Below are 19,508 nucleotides of genomic sequence, written 5' to 3' on the forward strand. Positions count from 1 at the left end.
AAAACAGAGAGGAACAGCCCGTCATCATCTTGACTCATACCGTATGGCGCTAAGCTCAAGCTGTTAATGGCGGAGACGGTTTTCAATCAGTGCTAAAAGCAATAGCCAAAAGATTTCCGCCGAAAAAATAATTCTGCAAGTTATTCAAATTCGAAACCGGAAGGGTTTAATGGCTATTTTATATTTTAAAACAAAATAATATAAATAACTGTATTAAAAATTATCTGTAATTAATAAATCTACATTTTCTTTCTATTCATACTTTTTTACTCAAACTTACAAATCGCGCCAACCTGGTTGCGATAATACGCAAGTACCCATTTTTTTAAATATCTGTACATGTCCTCTCATGACCTTTCGGTGCTTCACACAGCAGATTTTATGTTAAAATATTTCAAAAACTCTCAGTGTTTTTCCAGTGTTAAAAAAGTTTAGGATAGATTTTAAAAAGACAAATTATTGTATCTGCATTTCTATGCATTCAGAACTCTGATGAAAAATGATGAATGTACAGTTGAGAGGAAAAAATAAGTGATGTTTGAGTCTAAGAGTTCTCTGTTATAAGGACAATTTTTGCATCATCTGATAAACCAAACAATTTCAAATCTTACCGAGTATGAAAGAATTTTCAAACCAGTCATGCATTGAGGTTTTTTTCTACCATGCTCATTATTTGAACTGATGATTGGGAAAATCTGTATTCCTTTAAAAATGCCTAAAATCATGTCTTTTTAGCTCCCCTCCCCCAAAAAAGCATAAAAAAATAATTTACATTTGTGATTTTCTGCAGCTTGCTCATGCGAAAATCATTAGTCTTATCTCTGGAATCTTTAATGCTTGTTGAGTCTTTTTCTGCAGAAGTTGCCAAGATATTTCATGGGACATATTTGCTTCTTCAGGAGGGAAAGGAGGCACAGTTCCCCCCCCCTGGCTCTTGGAAAAAAAATTCTTTAAACACTTGTCACAAATTAAAGCTGCTTTTTACGTTTAATTTAAAATTTTTATATTGGCATATTCTCTTCAAAAGAGGTATTTTTTTTTTAATATTAAAATTGGTAGTACAGCATTGGTCAAATAATTTTGAGAAACATTATGAACAGTTCATAAATAAACTTTTGCATTTTATGATTAAATTACTGTGAAAATACCTATTTATGTGTTCTTGGTATTTTTATATTAAATTAAGTTTCATTATTATTTTAGAGGACATTTTCCCTCATTATTTAATGTTATCAAAATAGACATGGATGTACATGATTATATTAAGCTGGACTTACGGTAACTTTTTCTTCCTTCTCTGCTGCTTAGCTAATGAATGAAAGCTAGTATCAGCAGCAATCCCACTCCAAACAAACATGTCGGGGAGCTTTACTTATTGTTTAGGTTAGATAAAAAATGCTAACTCCCCACAACCTCTCAAAAGATATGGCCATAGCCGTTGTCAGTCAATGTATTGTCGTTGGCCACAGCATGAGTTTGACAGTGATGTGTAGAAGTCTCGGTTAGTCCAAAGGAAAATCGTTTTTTCAGTTCACCTCCATATTCTTGAGCATTATTATACTCCATTCCTAGACTAGCAAAGAAAAAACAAATTAACTGGCAGTCTGGAAATTGGATATCTGGGTTTCGAACTTTGTACTGCATTACAGTTGCAAAATTCCTTGCTGTTAAAATTTACTCTTTTGGAGTTAAAAATTCTTCTACAAATTAGGGTAGGCTTTCAGTATGTTGCAGTTTTAATTATGTGTTGCCTTTATTCCATATATGCAAAACTTAAATTTATATATAAACCACATAGCAAGAAAATATCTATGGGAAAATGGCTTTCCATGGTCAAATTAAATAAGTAAAAGGATGCCCCTTAAAATAATCAAAATAGCATGCTATTTATTAAATTTTTGCAGACCATATGCAGATATTTGCATGCTTAATTTTCGAATGCAAAAGTTTCCAAATTACCTTTTGTTGGAAATTTTGGAAGTCCAAATTTTTTATTTAATGAAATTTAGTATTGGAACCTCTGAATTGCTTTTCATTTCCTCTGATGAAACTTGTGTAAGTTACAGTACAGTTTCAACAATTTTTTCTGGCCAAATTTAGCATATTACAGTAAAATATTTTTTAAAGTTTTTTTTTTATTATTATTATTTTTAATAAGGAAAGACGTATATTATTAATTGGAATTGCCCTACAAACTTAAATTTGATATACCGGGTAAGTCAAAATGAATATAGCGATTACAAATGGATGTAACTATTTATTGAAAGCGATATTAAACACATAATGTAGAGGAAACTTCAAAGTTTTGTATTCATACATCATAGATGTTCTATGTGACTTGGTCACAGGGACAACATCTAGGTTGTATATGATGTCTGCATTGCACGCCATACATTCTAAAGCATTTGTTCAGTCACCATCGCAAGCACATTACAAATGCGTACTTTGAGTTCTTCAATTGTTTTGGGCATGGGAGGCACAAGAAATTTTGTAGTTCCATCTACATTCTGTGTTACTCTTATCGATAAATTATTTTCCATTAAATACTTTTAGCTGTTTGTAACCACTATATTCATTTTGACTTACCCTGTATTTTGCTAAAAAAAATTCATGTTACTGAAATTTTTCACAATGTTATTTTCTTCCATTCAACTCTTTAATTTAAGTGCTGTGTATTTAGCCAATTGTTGAAAGATATTTACTTAAAGATTCATTTTAAAACATTGCGTTTCAAGGTTCGTAAAAACCTTAAAAAAACATAATTTTCCCTAATTTTAGCAAAATCGACAAATGGTCTCTAATTTATTCATTTGACATTTCTGTCTATTTGTTACGTTAAACCAACTTTTCCTTTTTCAGATATGATTTCTTTATTATGCAATGCTAAATTTAGCTACTCATCAAAATTTTGGCAATTTCAAGAGTAATTTGATATGGAATTTGTAACCAGAAAATTGCAATTTTTTAACAAGCTTAATAAAACTGATAAATATCATTAAAATAATGATAATCTATTAAAATTGTGAATGAGAAATAATATTGTAATAAAACATTTTAATTTTCCCGTGTCAGATTTAAAATGACTCTACTTTCCATTTTGGTGTTTCAAAAATATTTTGATTATGAAAAATAAATAAGATAACAAATGCTATAAAAAAACACGGTTTCTGAAGGACTTCTTAACAAAAGAAAAATGTACTTATTTATTTAAAAATTAATTTCTTCTGTCTTTTATATTTTTTCATGAGTTTTTCTTCCTATGTAGTTGTTTCAGAATATTCAAATGAGTGTCAGTTTTCTCTTAAAATTTTTATTTGCACTTTTCTTTTCTGAGTTTTTATTAAAATCTTTTGGCTTTTTCCTCTTACAGAGTGCGATAATTTCTATACCTGGCACCTCAAAAAGTTTAGAAGGATTTGAAGCAATATTTATAGAAAAAGTATGACAAAATGAGAAATGTCTTTGTTGCTCGTGGATAATCCACTAGTTCTATTATGTCGAAGTTTCTATTGGAAGAGCTTTCGATTTTTCAATGTTCAATTCATATTCAAATCGCAACTGCAAAGTTAGTTAGTCTTAATAACTATTTATTTACACACATCTGTTATTTTACAATATTTACATAATTTAAGATTAATTTTAAATCAAAAGATGGAGATTATCCTCCCTTCGAATCAAATTCTATCAAGAGAAGCCGAGTAACCGACTTCTCACTTCAGAGTTTGTTTTCGACTCAATGTTGCCACTGGCAGAAGCGAAACTTTTGCTCATTTTGCATTCAAGTTGTAACAGTCTTTATGGCATTAACCCCTTCGTGCCGACTGTCATGTCTACGTGCCAGCAACGAACACACTCACCTCCCTGCTGACACGCAGGTGTGCCAGAGCATTTTCCCATTCACTACCAACTGTCACGAAATTTGTGCCAATGTCCTGGAAAGTTGTAAAAACTATAATTTCTGCCACAAGATGGCACTGTATGTCCATATGGTTTCAGATACATGTACATTAGACCTTCTACTCGAAATGAGAGAAGCATGACTCACATACATGTGTTTTTGATTATATAAACAAAAGGGGAAATAAATGTTTCTGAATGGCGTAATTTATGACGTCTCTTTAAATCGCACTTTATTCGCATGTGGTAGTTGTTTATTTAAGTAGAGAAGTTTTATTTGCGCTAAAGCGTTGAGTATTTCGGTTTGCAGTTCAGTTTTTAGAAAATAATTAGATCTTGTTAGACGTGAATTCTTTCTGTTTTTACCGTTGCAATGTCAAAGCATCGAAAATGTTTAACAGAGCATGAAATAGCAGAAATGATGCAAAATATTTCTGATATTGATTCTGAAAGATTAACTGAAAGACATTTTCCAAAACTTTGTTCAGAAGAGACTGATAAGAAAATGAGACGATGATGCTTCGTTTGTTCACATTCACGGAAAAATCCTCCAAAATGGCAAATGAGTTATTACGAGTGCAAGGTATGTAATGTAGTACTGTGTGTAGATCCCTGTTTTCAAATTTTTCATACGAAAAGAGAATTTTAAGTAATATATTTAGTTTTCAGATGTATAATGTTAAAAGTCATAAAATGGTGAGTAATGAAAATAAAATGTATAAAATATGCATTTAAACAAGAAATAAGGTAATTAAAGTATATAGTATAAAAATATCTATAAAGCATAAGCTGTTTAAATACTCTATAGAGCATTATTAAACAATGCGTTGATACTTTGGAAATTTCATGGATTTAGGCTTAGTAGCAAAAAAGCCCCCGGCCCTGGACAGACCCTCGCGTAAGACACTGCCAGCCTCCGCGATAAGCATGCTTTTGCGCTACCCGGCTCGAAGGGGTTAACATGTAATGATGGGTTCTTTAGGAAATTTGTAATAAATTTCTTATTTTGGGGAGAATTTTTGTAAGAATAGTAAAAACAAAGTTTTTTGAATTTTCTACTTTTGATCCTAAAAAGTCTTTCTCTTAACATGTTTATCTTCCGTTTATTTTTTCATCTTTTCACTAGACACAATGTGGAAAAGTCCAGAAGTGTTTTAATTTTGTCACATGGAAAGGAATTTTTCTTTTACTATAAAAATTGACAACTGTCAATTTAAAAGATTCATCTTGTATGTCTCACTATACCGTACACAGGGGTATGTATTTTGCCACCTGGTGCAGTCTTTATGGGTCCTACCCAGTCTCTATCCTAAAATCTAAAAATTATGCTTATCTCTAATCCCTAAAATTTTAGTAATCCTTATTTTTTTCATTTTGTTGCTCAGTGCTTCACTATCTTCTTAACTTCTGCCATTATGGCTGTGATTTTATATTTATATTCAATACTTATATTAGTAAAGAAATAAAATTATCAGTTTCTCCTATACATTCCGATACATGCACTTCTGCAGAATAACAGAAATTTTCAATTAAGTCTGAAATCCTAAAATGAAGAAAAAACTTATTGAGAAGGAATTTGATTACACAAAGAAAATTATTCTTCAAAGGTGTAGTGTTAAAGCATTAACAAATTAGGAGATGAAGCAGACATTAGTGGAAGCACTGATTCGTTTATTAAAACAAATAAACTTAGAAAAGATGCTAAAGAATGATTCAAATTAGCTAAAAAATCAGGAAAATTTGCCAAATAAAAAGACACAAATATTTTGTTGTGAGTTATTGCAACAAAGCTATTTTGTAGCTTTTTATGTGTAATTTACCGTAATATCATTTTAGAATCAATATCATAAATTGCATAATTATATTAAATATTAGAATATGTTTAATAATGTATCCTACTTAGAGTTTTTTTGTTCTTTAAATTTCATTGCAAAAGGGAAGTTTGGGTATCGATAATTGCTTTCACTTATTAAATTCCCTCTGCTGATAGGTCCTTAATTTTCATGTGCAGAAATGTGTATGAACCCTGGTTTCAAAATAATGTTTCTTTTGAGGCTAGTGTAATAATGAAGGAACCTGTTAAATTTTTTTGTAAAAATAATTTCAGAATAGTTCTTTTTTTAACCTCTCAAACTGGTTCTACTGTTTTAGCTTAATATTAAAAATGCATCTAAGGCTTGTTAGAAACAAATACAAAATTATTGCACTAAATTAAATATATAAATGTTTATGGTTTCATCTTTGCAGAACAGGTGTGTTTAAAATCTGTTGGTGTGAAAATACTTTTGAGAGACTGATGGTAGAAAAAGAGGAGTATGGAAAATCCAGTCTCATGTTTTGGAGTTTTGTCTATCAAAATTGGAATAGAACTTATGCAGTACTTTACCAGAAGCAATAAATACAGGAAGCACTCGAGAAATATATTCATGGTTACAATATAAAAAGAAACAAATTAAATAATAAAAAGAAACAAACTAAATAATAAATAAAATCAAGCACATAATAAAAAAATATGATGTAAACTACAAATAAATATGCTTATAATTTACTTCAGTATGTCTATTCATATGTGATAAAATGTATTTAAACTATATGTAGTGTTATATATGTAAGAAAATTTATTTTATACAGTCTAACTATTAAATCTCACACCCATAAAATTGCAAATAGTGATTGAAAAAACTAACCACAATTTACACACATACGTATATACTAATAACATATCCAAAAATGGAAAGTAAGACAATCCTGCAGCTTAGCTGCATAGATTTAATTTATGAACAATATAATAGGAGTTATATTTATTTTTAAATTCATTATACTGTTTATATTTAGCAAATATTCTCTATCCATATAAAGCTAATATAAATTTAAAATTTAATTAAGAAATTTTTTAATTGCAAAAAAATAAAGAATAATTATTATTGCTGCGAACTAATTTCTATTAAATTCTAAATACACAATATCATTTAAATTCTAAGAGCATATGTAAATTAAGTGCACGTATCTAAAACCATGAAAAAAAAATAAAGTTTATTATTCCAAAAATTTGCATAAGTGAATAATTGTTGAGCAGGCAGGAGACAGACTTATCAAGGGGAAGTTGCTCCCAAACCTAACTCTTCAATTACCCAATTCGTGTTTCATCATCCATATAGGCAAGGGTAAAAATAAAATTCAAAACCAAAAGTAAAAACAAATATTGTGGATTACTAAAAATGAAATTTCAACAGTGGAATTTTGAGAAAATAGCAAGTAAATGACTAGAGTTAAAATTAATTAAATGTTAATTAAGAGTAGAAAACCAAAGTAATTTAGAAACTCTTACCTACTGTAAACTTCCCCAACATATGAATTATGCATGTAAACCTAAAATAAACTATATACAACTATCAAAATATAATAATAAAAAGGCTAGTAAAAAGAAGTTTAAATTTAACTTACCTAGATCTACATATTTAAATTTCTGAGTTGTACTAGCATTTACTAAACTAGGTGAAGTTGAGTAGTTTGTTACTGCTAACTGTAAAAATAGAGGCCACTAATACAGTGTAAAGTTGAGTGTGAAGCTGTTAATACCTGTGAGAGCTATTGTAAAAAACCTGTGCTGTTAATTTTTAAAATGTAAAATGCTTGTTTTGTGTGCAAAAATGTTACTAACTTTGAATCATTGTTAAAATGTGTAAAAAGTAAAAATTATGAACTGCTACTGTTTGTGAAAATAGATGTTGCAATCTACTGAAGATGTAAAAATTTTAAAAAAAATGTTTTTGAATAAATTTTTTAATAAAATTAAAATTTTGAATAAATATTTTAATTGAATTAATTTGAATTAGAAAATTACAGATTGAAATAATTATTGTAAGAAATTTTTTGTCCTAGACTGCATTATTTAAAACTGAAGTTATAAATTCAATCAAAACTTTTAACTAAATATTGGCCAAAAGTAAGGAAATTAGAAAAATTAGATAAAAATCTTCACTCAATTCAGGCTATAATTGAGACTTTTGAAAAGAGTTGGCCCTGTATTAGTAAAAGGAAAGAATCCAGTATTGATAAAATATGCATTTTTACAAAATTATATTTACAAATAATCCCTTAATTGTTCAAAATCTTCTATTACCCTCCAGTTAAGGTTTAAGGTAATATTATCATACCATAAAAAGTTAAATATTAAAAAGAAAAGTTAATGCCTGCCTTTTAATATACAATTTAATAAAATGTTTTGGGACCTGGTTATTAACTTGAACATTAATTAGTTTTATTATTTCTTCCTTTAAATCTTCTATTTCAATACATATATTTTTAATTCTAATTATTTGGCTATAAAAAGTGTTACCTATTACTTTTTTAGAGATATTAGAGTACCAATTAATAAGTTTAATAGTTTCAAACTGGAGTGTCCTCCTTTTATCATATAGTTTAATTTTGTTGTGTTTAATTATGAGCAGGTCTAGGTATTCAGTATTATCCTAATTCATATTAGTTCTATTAAGTGTTAAACTATCTAGGTAAATTTTGAATTGTTCAGAAGCAGAATTACTATTGAAAGTTATCATCATATATACAGTACAAAGTCCGTAATCCGGACGTCCATTATCCAGAATGATCTGTAATCCGACCTCAAAGCCACAAACTTTTTTTTTAATGCTTTATGCATGCACAATTAATATATAATGGCTATAAGCTAGGCTAAAATTATCTTTACTGATTGTAAGGGCATTTCAGTTAATGTTGCTTTCAGTTAATGCGCTCTTCCTTAATCTTCTAATTGGATCCGGCTTATTATTTTTTGCAGACTGTTAGAACAATTTTATAAAAATTAAGCTTCAAATTTCGATTTTGTCAAAAAGAGTTTCCAATTCTGGAGCTGCCAAAGGATCTACAAAGCGAAAGTATGTTTCGATGTCGGTTCTCGACACAATTGCAGGACTTGAACAGTGGAACTTAGAACAAGAAATGATGTCTGTTTAAAGAATTACAGAAAAAGTATTAGCACAAAAAGAAGAAACTTACATTGAAAGAAATGTTTAATAAAGTAAACAAATCAATCAAACAAACATTAAACTTTTGGGGGTTGTAAATTTTGATACCCTTTCGATCATAATTGCCCTTCATTTCATAAATTATGATTTCATATTTTTAATTGTATAATTTCTGTATGCCATCTTACCAGATTTAAATTGAAGATCTATATTCCGGAATCGCCGAAGTCCTGACGAACCCGGATTACCGACTCTATATTGTATATATATGCATATACATATGTGTGTATAATAGAATTCTTTGTTCTTATGACCTCTTTTCTGTATAGGTTAAAAAGTATAATTTTGATATGATTGAAAAGACTGATGGAAATGGACAGACCCAAGTATTTTGTTCATTGAATTGTTTGTCTGTATATCGAGTCAGCCTCAATGCAACATCGTCCAAGAGCATTCGTTGTGATAACTGTGCTAAAAATCTTCCTGCACAATATCATCTAACCATGAGTGATGGTTCCATCCGAAATTTTTGTACTTACCAATGTTGTATATATTTTCAAAATCAATTTACCAATGTCCCTGCTCTGACAACTACATCAACAACACGTCAGACGTCTACATCTGCACAAGGTTAGTCAGTTCTTATTGTTGTGTAATATCTAAAATGATATGTTTTTTTTTTCATACATTTAGTAGTAATTAGTAGTTTTAAGTAATTGTTCATCTTTAAAATAGTTGCTCTATTATGTCTTTTTTCTTTGCCAGACTTATTTCAAATTGTGACTAATAAATTATTACATTATTTTGAACTAGCAAAGCCTGAAATTTTTAAAATTTTTTGCTGAAGAGACTTTTACTGCTAAATTGTTTGGGAAAAAACAAATTTTATTAATTTTTTATTTTATTCCCCCCCCCCCATGTAATCAGATTGTGCCTCAAAATGTATGTTGTGCCAAGGAATTGCTATAAAGAGGCAAAATTTTGTTGATTTGACACCAAATACTGAATCTGTTTTGCATCAAAATATGGAATGTATTTGCTCCTATTTTTCATAGTTTAAAGCCAGACACAGTAACGGAAGCTTTTCTAGGATGGTGAATGATAAATAATATTATTACGGATTTTGTATATATGTAAATAACTAATTATAGTACAGTCAAAATTCGTTAATTCGGACACCCATAATCCGGAATGATCTATAATCCGGACCTCAAAGCTACCAACTTTCTGCGCATGCGTCACGTTGATGGGTAAGACCTTTACAGCTGCAAATATGTGTGTGCGCATGCGCAAAATATGCAGAATAAGAATGCACGTTTAATGTATAACGGACGGTATAAGCTAAAATTATCTAATTATCTATTTCAGTTAATGTTGCAGGTTGCGTTGTTCCTTAATCTCCGAATTGGATCGGGCTTATTATTTTTTGTAGACTGTTAGAGCAATTTTATAAAAGTAAGCTTGAACTTTCGATTATGTCAAATAGAATTTCTGATATATATTTACTAATATGTAAAGGATCTACAAAGCGAAAGTATGTTTCAAAGTCCATTAAACAAAAAGTGGAATTGCTGCAAAAAAAATGGATAAAGGCATATCTTTTGTTTATCTAACCATTCCGAAATCTGTTTATCAATTTCACGCTGCTCTGGGGGGGGGGAACGCCGCAGCACGCACTAAATTGGAAGTTGATCTGTCAGCACTATCCTTATCTTCAGGGCAGATGTTTTTATTTTATTTGGCTTATAATTCCTTACTAAATGTAGTATTTCATCTCGATGTACTCCGTCTTTGATATGATTTAAATCAAATTCCTCGTCATTATCCGATAGCGAAGAAAGCGACACAGAGGTTATTGAAAATGAAAAAGTTTCGATTGACAAATTAGTCAGTATTTTCGACACAGCAATTATAGGACTTGAACAGCGGAACTTTGTAACTGAACAAGAAATTATGTCTGTTTATAGAATTAAAGAGAAAGTATTATCACATAAAAAATGAAGCAACTTAAACAACTTACATTGAAAGAAATGTTTAATAAAGTAAACAAATAAATATTAAGCTTTTTTTGTAAATTTTGATACCCTTTAGATCATAATTGTTCTTTATTTCATAAATTACGGTTTCATATTTTTATTTTTGTAATTTCTGCATGCCATCTTACCAGTTTTAAACTAATGATCTGTAATCCAGAAAAATCGATAATCCGGAAGTCCCGACGAATCCGGATTAAGACTTCTGACTGTAATAGTATTTTTTTGTGTAATAATATATATAATTAGTATTTTTTGTGAAATATAACATGCAGTATTGGAAAATGAGTGCTATGCCAGAAAAATAAGATTAGAATGGGCAAGTCCATTAGGTAAATGGCTATCTTGCTAAATTGGTGAGATATTATCAAGCTCACGATGGTTTTCAGGGTTCGTACGGTCCTTAAAAGTCCTTAATTTTGGCCAAAATGAATAAATGGTCCTTAATTTTGCTCATTTGACATTTCTTATCATTTCTAATGATTGCCATTCTATGTGTGAATTGCGATTTCTCATGAATATGGAATTAAAATTGCACGGCTCTTAACCAATCTGTTGGCGGATTTGCGTTGCAAACTATTTAAAAAAAAATAGCTACCCGAACGAAAGTATCGGTGTCTGATTGGTTATTCACCCAATCTTTCGAAACAGGTGTTATCCATAAATTTAGGCAGATTGTGACGAAAGCGTAAAGCCGGAAGTTCTTTAAGAGGTGAAAGTGATGATGAAGGTGCTCGAGGAAAAAAAGGGGGGGTTCTGAAAATATTTGCCAAAATTACAATCCAAACCTGGAAGGCCACAACCCTTCCGACGCCAATAGGAACGAGATGCCTGGAAAGTGTATTTTCAATAAACTGTGGCTTCATCAAGCTGACTACAAAGACTGGATATTGATGGATGACAATCCTTATAAAGCTAAATGTGGTCTTTGTCTAAAACAAATTGAAATTTCTCTAATGGGAGAATCAGCGCTGAAAATTCACATGAAAATTAAGTTTCGTTTTATCATTTCAGTTAGTTTTTACACTGTTTTGCTTAGCTTAATTTCTGTGTTTGTTTCAATTAAGCCATAAATTAATTTTTTATCACCTTCTACGGAGTTTATTCTCTTTTGCACATACTATATGAATGGGATATCATGATTATGAGTTTATTTCTGCAGAGGGTCTGTTATTGATTTCGCGGGAAATCTGATGCCTCCATTTCGAATTTAGGTCGCCAAGGGCAAATTCGGTAATGCTAGCTGAGAAAAAGTGAAGTTCGGAAATACGTTTTGAAGCTTCAATAGACAATTAAGTATTTGGTTTGATCCTATGCTGTTGATAGTAATGCATTATTTTTGCTAATGGCGATACAATTATTAGTTGAAAACAACTAACTAATTAAAAAATTTTTAATATTTTTAAAGCTGAAAACAACTAATTGAAACTAATTTTCCTGAATTAACTAGACACAAAATTAACTTTCATGAATTACTAAAGTTATTGAGTAGAGGTTTAACTGAAAATATACATTCCGTATTATTTATATATATATATATTTATACAGTACAAAGTCCGAGGTCGGGACTTCGGCGATCCCAGATTTGAGATTTTTCTGGATATTAGATCATTTTAAATCTACTAAGATGGCACGTAGAAATTATAAAATTGAAAATATGAAATCGTAATTTATGAAATAGTGAAGCATTTATGATTTAAAGGCTATCAAAATTTACAAAAGAAAAGAGCTTAATATTTATATGTTTACTTTATTAAACATTTCTTTCAATGTGAGTTGTTTGATTTGTTTTCTCTGCTAATACTTTAGACTAATACTATAGACATATAATTTCTTGTTGAGTTATTAAGTTCCATTGTTCAAGTCCTGTAATTGCTGTGTGAGAATTCCGAATAACTTGTCAATCAAAATTTTTTCTCGTTCAGTAACCTCTCTGTTACTTTCTTCACTATCGGTAGCTGTATTTTCTGGATTTACAACCATACTACAGATTTCGCCCTCCGTTAATTGATTGATGATTGGGGCATTGTCATCGCAATGAAAAACTTCTGTTTAACTTCCCTAAATTCTGCCGCCTGGTGCGGCCATGCGAGCTCTGGCGCTGGTTCTGGCTTTATGTGAATAACAAATCAGTTATTCTTAATTCAAATAGCACTAAATATAATCGTTTGTCCTAGGAGTATCATTAACAAAATCTATTTTTAGCATAAGGAAAGAAATTTCTGTTAAATCTCCCCTTGTCAACATTTTAGCGCATTAAACTTAAATCTGTAATTGGATAATACTGTGTTATTTGGCGTCGCTGCATGAGTCATCACTCAAGTTGTCATCCGTTGATAAACATGCGGTGGTGAAAGCAAAATACAATAAATAATGATTCGCGATTTCGGCATCAAGGATATAAAATATTATTTGCTGTAAAATTAACAACTGTTTCGGTTTGAAATTATGCCAAGTAGATATGCAGCTATGGAGTCAAGTATTCACACAAATTTATGCTAAAATAATTATTTCTTCAATAATGAGATATTTTATTTAGCGCCAAACTGAGATTAAGAATCGGGATTTCCTGTATGTTTTTTTATGATGAGGAAAAAAATCTAATGCGCATGCGTAAAGCATACCCCTTCCCTCCAAAAAAGCCCTAAAAATTGGTTGGTAGTGGCTTTGAGGTCCGGATTTTAGATCATTACAGATATTGGATGTCCGGATCTCGGAATTTGTATTGTATATAGATAGATATATATATATGTACTATATATATGTACTGTATATATATATTAATGCTTCATAAGAATAAATTGAATTTAATTAAATAAATTTAATTTAAATACAAATTTAGTTAAATATTCTTTGCACCATTGCTGCAAGGAATGAAATTTAAATTTAAACAAATTTAAAGCAACAAAAAAAATTTTTTTTTAATTTTAAGAAAATGTGTAAACATATAAAGATTTAATTCTCGAACTAATCTACAATATCATTTAAATTCAGAAGCATGAGCAAATCAAGTGCAAAACCAATTCATGAAAATAAATTCACTAATTTAGCAAATTAAAATTAAAATTAAACCAAACAATTTTTTAAAATGCATAAGTGAATGACTGTTGAGTAGGCAGGAGACAGACTTATCAAGGGGAAGTTACTTCCAAATCTAACTCTCGAATCATTCAATTCGTGTTTCGTCATTCATGCAGGCGAGGGTAAAAGTCAAAACCAAAAGTAAAAAGAAAAAACAATAAAGTGGTACCCTTAGAAATTAATATTTAAGAATTAAAACTCTAAAAGGAAAATACTAATGAAGTCTTTTGAGAAACAAGCAAGTAAAGTCAAGTATTAAATTAAACTTTTTTTTAAAAAAATTAAATTTTTTAAAAAATTAATTTTTTATAAAAAATATAAAATAATCTAGAAACCAATGTATTTTAGAAACCCTTGTCTGCAGAAACCTCCCCGACACGAATATGCATATCAATAAAAAGAAACTAAAAAAGAACTAGACATAATCCATATAAACCAATAAGAAACAAAAAGAACTAATTCACAATTTTTATAAAACAAATATATATCTAAAAATACAATTTCCTATCTAGAAAACACTTAAACACTACATAAAAAATTTTTACAAATACTTAAAGCAAGTAAATAGTAAATTTTAATTCTAACTTATCTACTATATGAATGTTGGGGTCTGCAAAAGTGTTGTTGAAATGTCATTGAAAGGTCAACAATGTGTCTTAACAATGGTACAACACTTAATGTCTAAATGTTCAATAAATTATTCTCTTATTCGAAATGCGTCTTGTGTAGACCTTGTGTCTTGTGCGATTGATAGTTAAAAAGTCCAGAAAGAGCCCAGAACAAAATGAAAAAAATTCTAACGGTATTAATGCAGAATAAACGTGTTTTACAAGATGATTGGAATGAAATTCTGCTGCAGTTTGGAGAGTTTCTAGACAAAGTAGTTAAGACAAATTTATATGAATTTTCTACTTTTGATTCTCAAAATCTTTCTCTTGACACATTTCTCACTTCTTATTTTCATGATTTTCACTATTCAAAAGTATGGAAAATAGTGAAAATTATTCTTATCTTATCACATGGACAGGCCTCTGTGGAAAGGGGCTTCTCTGTAAATAAAGCAATTGAAATTGAAAATTTAGGTGACTCGTCATACATTTTTCAACGCACAGTATTTGATTACACAAAATTTTCTGGAGGTGTTCTTAATATCGAAATTAATAAAGAAAGGAGATCAGCAGCAGCTTCTGCAAGGTCTAAATATATGCAGTATTTAGAAGAACAAAAATCTTTATCTAAATCTGAAAATTCAAAGAGGAAAAGAAATATCATTGAGGAAGAAATTGATTATATGAAGCAGAAGAAAAAAATTCTTCAAAGGGACGTTAAAGATATTAATGAAGAAGTAGATGCTTTAGCAGATGAAGCTGAGACCAGCATGAACATTGATTTGTTTATCAAAGCAAATGAACTTAGAATAGTTAAAGAAAAGGAAATAGCCATAAATAAATTAGATGTTAAAATAGCTGAAAAGATTTCAGATTGAAAAAAAGCACAAATGTTTTGTATCTTTTATTGTACAGTTTATTATTCTAGTATCTTTCAAAAAACCAAGGAAATAAATTGTATGTTTACAAATCAGTTATTTTAATCTGCAAAATATTCTTACATTGTGATTATAATAGTAGTTGACTATGTTTAAATAAATATCAAATAAATTAAATAATAATCATGTAAATCTCTAAAATAGTGACTGTTATTAGTGTAAAATACACTTATACATGTTTTTAAAGAAATTATGTTCCTAATTTAATGTTATCTACTTCATAACTTGTAAGGAGTTAGTTTAATTTTCAAAATTGTTTTATGGTAAGTATTAAAGTGAATTTAATAATAGTGCATAATACACACTTCTGTTAGTTTCTTAAAGTGAAATTACGAGCATGAAGTCGGTTGTATGAATAATTGCTTTATTCTATTCTTTTTTTTTTTTTTTTTTTTTTTTTTTTTTTTGCTGATAGGTCCTTAATTTTTTCTTTGATGGTCCTTGAAAGTCCTTAATTTTCATGTAAGGAAATGTGTACGAACCCTGGTTTTGGTGCCTAATTTGGCAACATTTTAGTCTGCTTTCTGTAACTGTATTTGATATTGTGATTAAATAAATGTAATTGATCCCTATATGTAACTGTATCTGTATCTGAATTCCGAGAAGTGAAGTTGCTAGAGATTTATCAGCAGCTGAGGGCAAACTATATAAGGATTGGGAAGAACATTGGTTTCTCAGTTGTTAAACATTGTGTATATTCAATGTGCTACAAACCCACAAGCACCCAACAATTTTTGGTGTCGGAATTGAAATTGAATGCTGGTGATAAAAGCAATTAAGACAGCTTGTAGCAGCCTTTAAAGAAAGATGAAAGTGCACCAAGAAAGGATGGAAGGAGCCATCAACTCCATTAAAGAAGAGAAGAAAGCAGGCCAAGAGGGAATGAAAAAAGAAATGTTTGCCATAGTATAAAACAAATTAGAGGCTTGCTGTCACAAAGGAAATTGTCAGTGTAAAGGAATCCATAACAGCCAGCAGGTTGCATTTCCAATACCTTTAAATTCAAACATATGTTATCCTGGCCCTCTCTAAAGCTATTCATGTATAATAGAAATACCTCTAGGTAAGTGTACAAGACACAGTTCTCTGTGGAAGCAAACACAAATGGATTGGTTTTCAAATTAAAGCCTGCAATCTCGCCACTTCTGTGAAAACAAACACAGCGGATCAAAACTCTTTCCGAAAACCAGAGGCTAGATTTTGAAGCTCTATCTGGTACATTGGAGCTGCACTTTGACAAGAAGAGTGTAAAAGGCTATAGCAGGCATGTGTTAAAATCTCACCAACAGAAGCCCACAGAAGAACTCATCACAAATGTTCAAATGCTATCTTATCTCAGCTTTTTGAACTACCCAACAGAAATTAGGGAAATCCTGACCCTGCAGTACTTTATTGATGACATCCAGGATCCTAAAGTAAAGGAAGCCCTGCAAGTGGCATATGTGATTGATCTAAAGGGCACTTAATTGTACACCATGAAATTTGAGGCAGCCCAGCAAGCAACCTGTACAGACGATCATCATATCAGAACTGCTCATGTCCAGAAGCCAGTGGATCAACTGACTGCTCGTAAAGATAATTTAACTCTTTCAATACGGCACACCTGGATAGCAATCGAAAGGAATCATCCACTGGACGAGGATTTTGCTTTGCTAAGCTTAACTTTAGAAAGAAAGAAAAAAGAAAGAAAAAAAAAAAAAAACCACACACACATACACACACACAAATTTAAGTCTTCATAATTTTTTTATACTATTTTAGATTATTACTTAAACCCTCTGAGCGTTATGGCCGGCTTTATCCGGTCATGAGATTTTTTGTCGTTTGTTATATATTAGCTTACAATTGGTGATATTTTGCTTTCTTACTTTCTTTAATAATATAAATAGCATCTTAATAAATGTAAGTTTATGAAAATAGAGCCTAAGGTAAGTAAATATACAAATTTAGCTAATAAAGTGTCTTTGAATACAGGTCTTCAGGACAGATCCAAAAACCCGTGCCGCTCAGAGAGTTAAGCTATCATATATGTTAAAAATAGCATTTAATAATCTTTTTCCTTAACATGAAAATATGTAAAAAAAAAATTACTTACGTTGAGAAATAATTTTCAAAAGCGTTATTCAAATAATTTAAAAATTTTAATTGACAAAATACATTAATAAATTTAATAAAAAAATTCAAGAAAGACTAATTACAAGAAAAAGTAATAAAATCTTTCACAAGACTTGGAAGGCTGAGGCTGAGTAAGTTCAGTCTCTGACAAAATATCCGTACAAGAATCACTAAAAATATTGCTCTTTACCTCTTTAATAAATGAATCATCACTGCCATCCATGTCACTAATTGGCTCATTTACCATGCGAGTATATCTTTTCCTTGATAAAGAAAGTTTCCTTGCTCACCATAATAAACTGAAACCAAGGCTTTCAAAATAAAAAGGGATGTATGCAAAATATAAGTGATAAAAGCAATGCAAAGCATAATGGAGGCTCACTAAGTAACCCTACAAGACCCAACATAATAGCAAACAAAGAATTAAAAAAAAAAAAAAAAAAGTATTCAAAGGGATAATCAGAAGTGCAAGGCGAGTTAAAGAGCCCAAGCTCTGTTTGTTTCATTGCACTTCCTTTTCCTCCCCAGCAGTAACTGACACCAACATTATATGGAATGTGATCAAACTAAAGGTCAGTGTCCTGAAAACCAAATGTAGTTCAAAAGTAATGGACACAGAGCACCAAATAATGGTCTTCAAAAAATGTTTCAGTTTAAAATGCATATGTGCATCATCTGTTCCTTACATGTATTCTCCAGTGATGCATGGGTGGAACACCCAGCTGTGAGAGACGTTCCTTGGGAATGCATAAATGGGATGCCTATCTAAAAAGGCTTAACCAAGCAAGTCAAAATCTTGATGTAGAAAAGGATTCGTAATAAACCGTTGCTAAAGTGCTGGAACTGCAATGATGAAGGCCATGCACAAAGGAACTGCACAGAAAGTAAAGCAACAGGCACAGAAAGGAAGACCACTCCCCAGCAAGATGCAGGGAACAAATAAATGGCCATCTTACAGAGCAGATATTTGGAAGACCCATTTTAAAGTACTTAAGATTTCAACATTGTGTGATGGCAGTATTGGACTTTTCATCATGACATATCAATTAAGTTCCTTGTAATATGATCAATAGTACTGGGGCTCGTGTTAATATCATCCTGAAAGATTTAGCTCAGCAGTTGGTAGGTAAACTCATCTGGATGCTGTCCTGCATTACTGTTCAGGCTGTGTCTGAGACTACAGTCGACACTGATGGAAAATTAAACTTTAATATCAGGTTTGGAAGTGTAGCCAACCATCACATGGCATATGTAGCAAAAATTACATAACTTTGCATATTTGAATTAGACTTTCTATGCAAATACATTTGTTATGTAGACTACAAAAATAACGGACTGTGTTCTGCCTCTGAGGACATTCTCGCATTTGGACTTTAAAGAATTGTATTTGTCCACCAAGTAATCGCTCCAGACTATTTCATACAACCACCATGAACAGAATTTAGGTCCATAGCTGAAAACAGAGTTTTCCGGTAAAAAATAATGGAATATCTTAAGATCGTGTGGGAGACCACGTGAGGAGTGCTAGTAGCCTCGGCACTTGTCAACTTATCGAGACCTGTCTTCCAAGTGAGAGTTTCCAACGTCAGTGATAAAGCAAAAATCATTAAGAAAGGCAAAATATTTGCAGCATGTACTCCAGTCACTTGCGTTGAAAGACCTAACAGTCTGCCAGTCTGCATGTCTTTGAAGTGCCTAACATCGTAGTTATTGCATAATGCACAATTAAGCAATGAAGAGAGGAGTGCTGCAGAGCGTGTCCTTCAATAATTTCAAAATATTTTTCCTTGCTCATCTTTTCATGTAGGTCATACCAGGACTCAGCATAGAACTGATACTGCAAATCATTCA

At 30.8% G+C, this 19,508-nt stretch overlaps 1 protein-coding gene across 5 annotated transcripts in view; it reads left to right on the forward strand.

Moving 5' to 3' along the window:
* woc (zinc finger protein without children) overlaps positions 1-19,508 on the forward strand; it is a 257,267-nt gene that overhangs the window by 124,372 nt on the left and 113,387 nt on the right. For all 5 annotated transcript variants that reach the window (XM_085815607.1, XM_085815608.1, XM_085815609.1 and 2 more), the window contains exon 9: positions 9,212-9,512. In XM_085815607.1, coding sequence (XP_085671733.1) covers positions 9,212-9,512 — 301 coding nt within the window. The remainder of the gene's footprint in view (positions 1-9,211; positions 9,513-19,508) is intronic.

Source organism: Stegodyphus dumicola, chromosome 4, assembly GCF_044657685.1.
Source record: "Stegodyphus dumicola isolate Sdum_Otavi_A_Nest chromosome 4, ASM4465768v1".
Lineage (NCBI taxonomy): Eukaryota > Metazoa > Arthropoda > Arachnida > Araneae > Eresidae > Stegodyphus > Stegodyphus dumicola.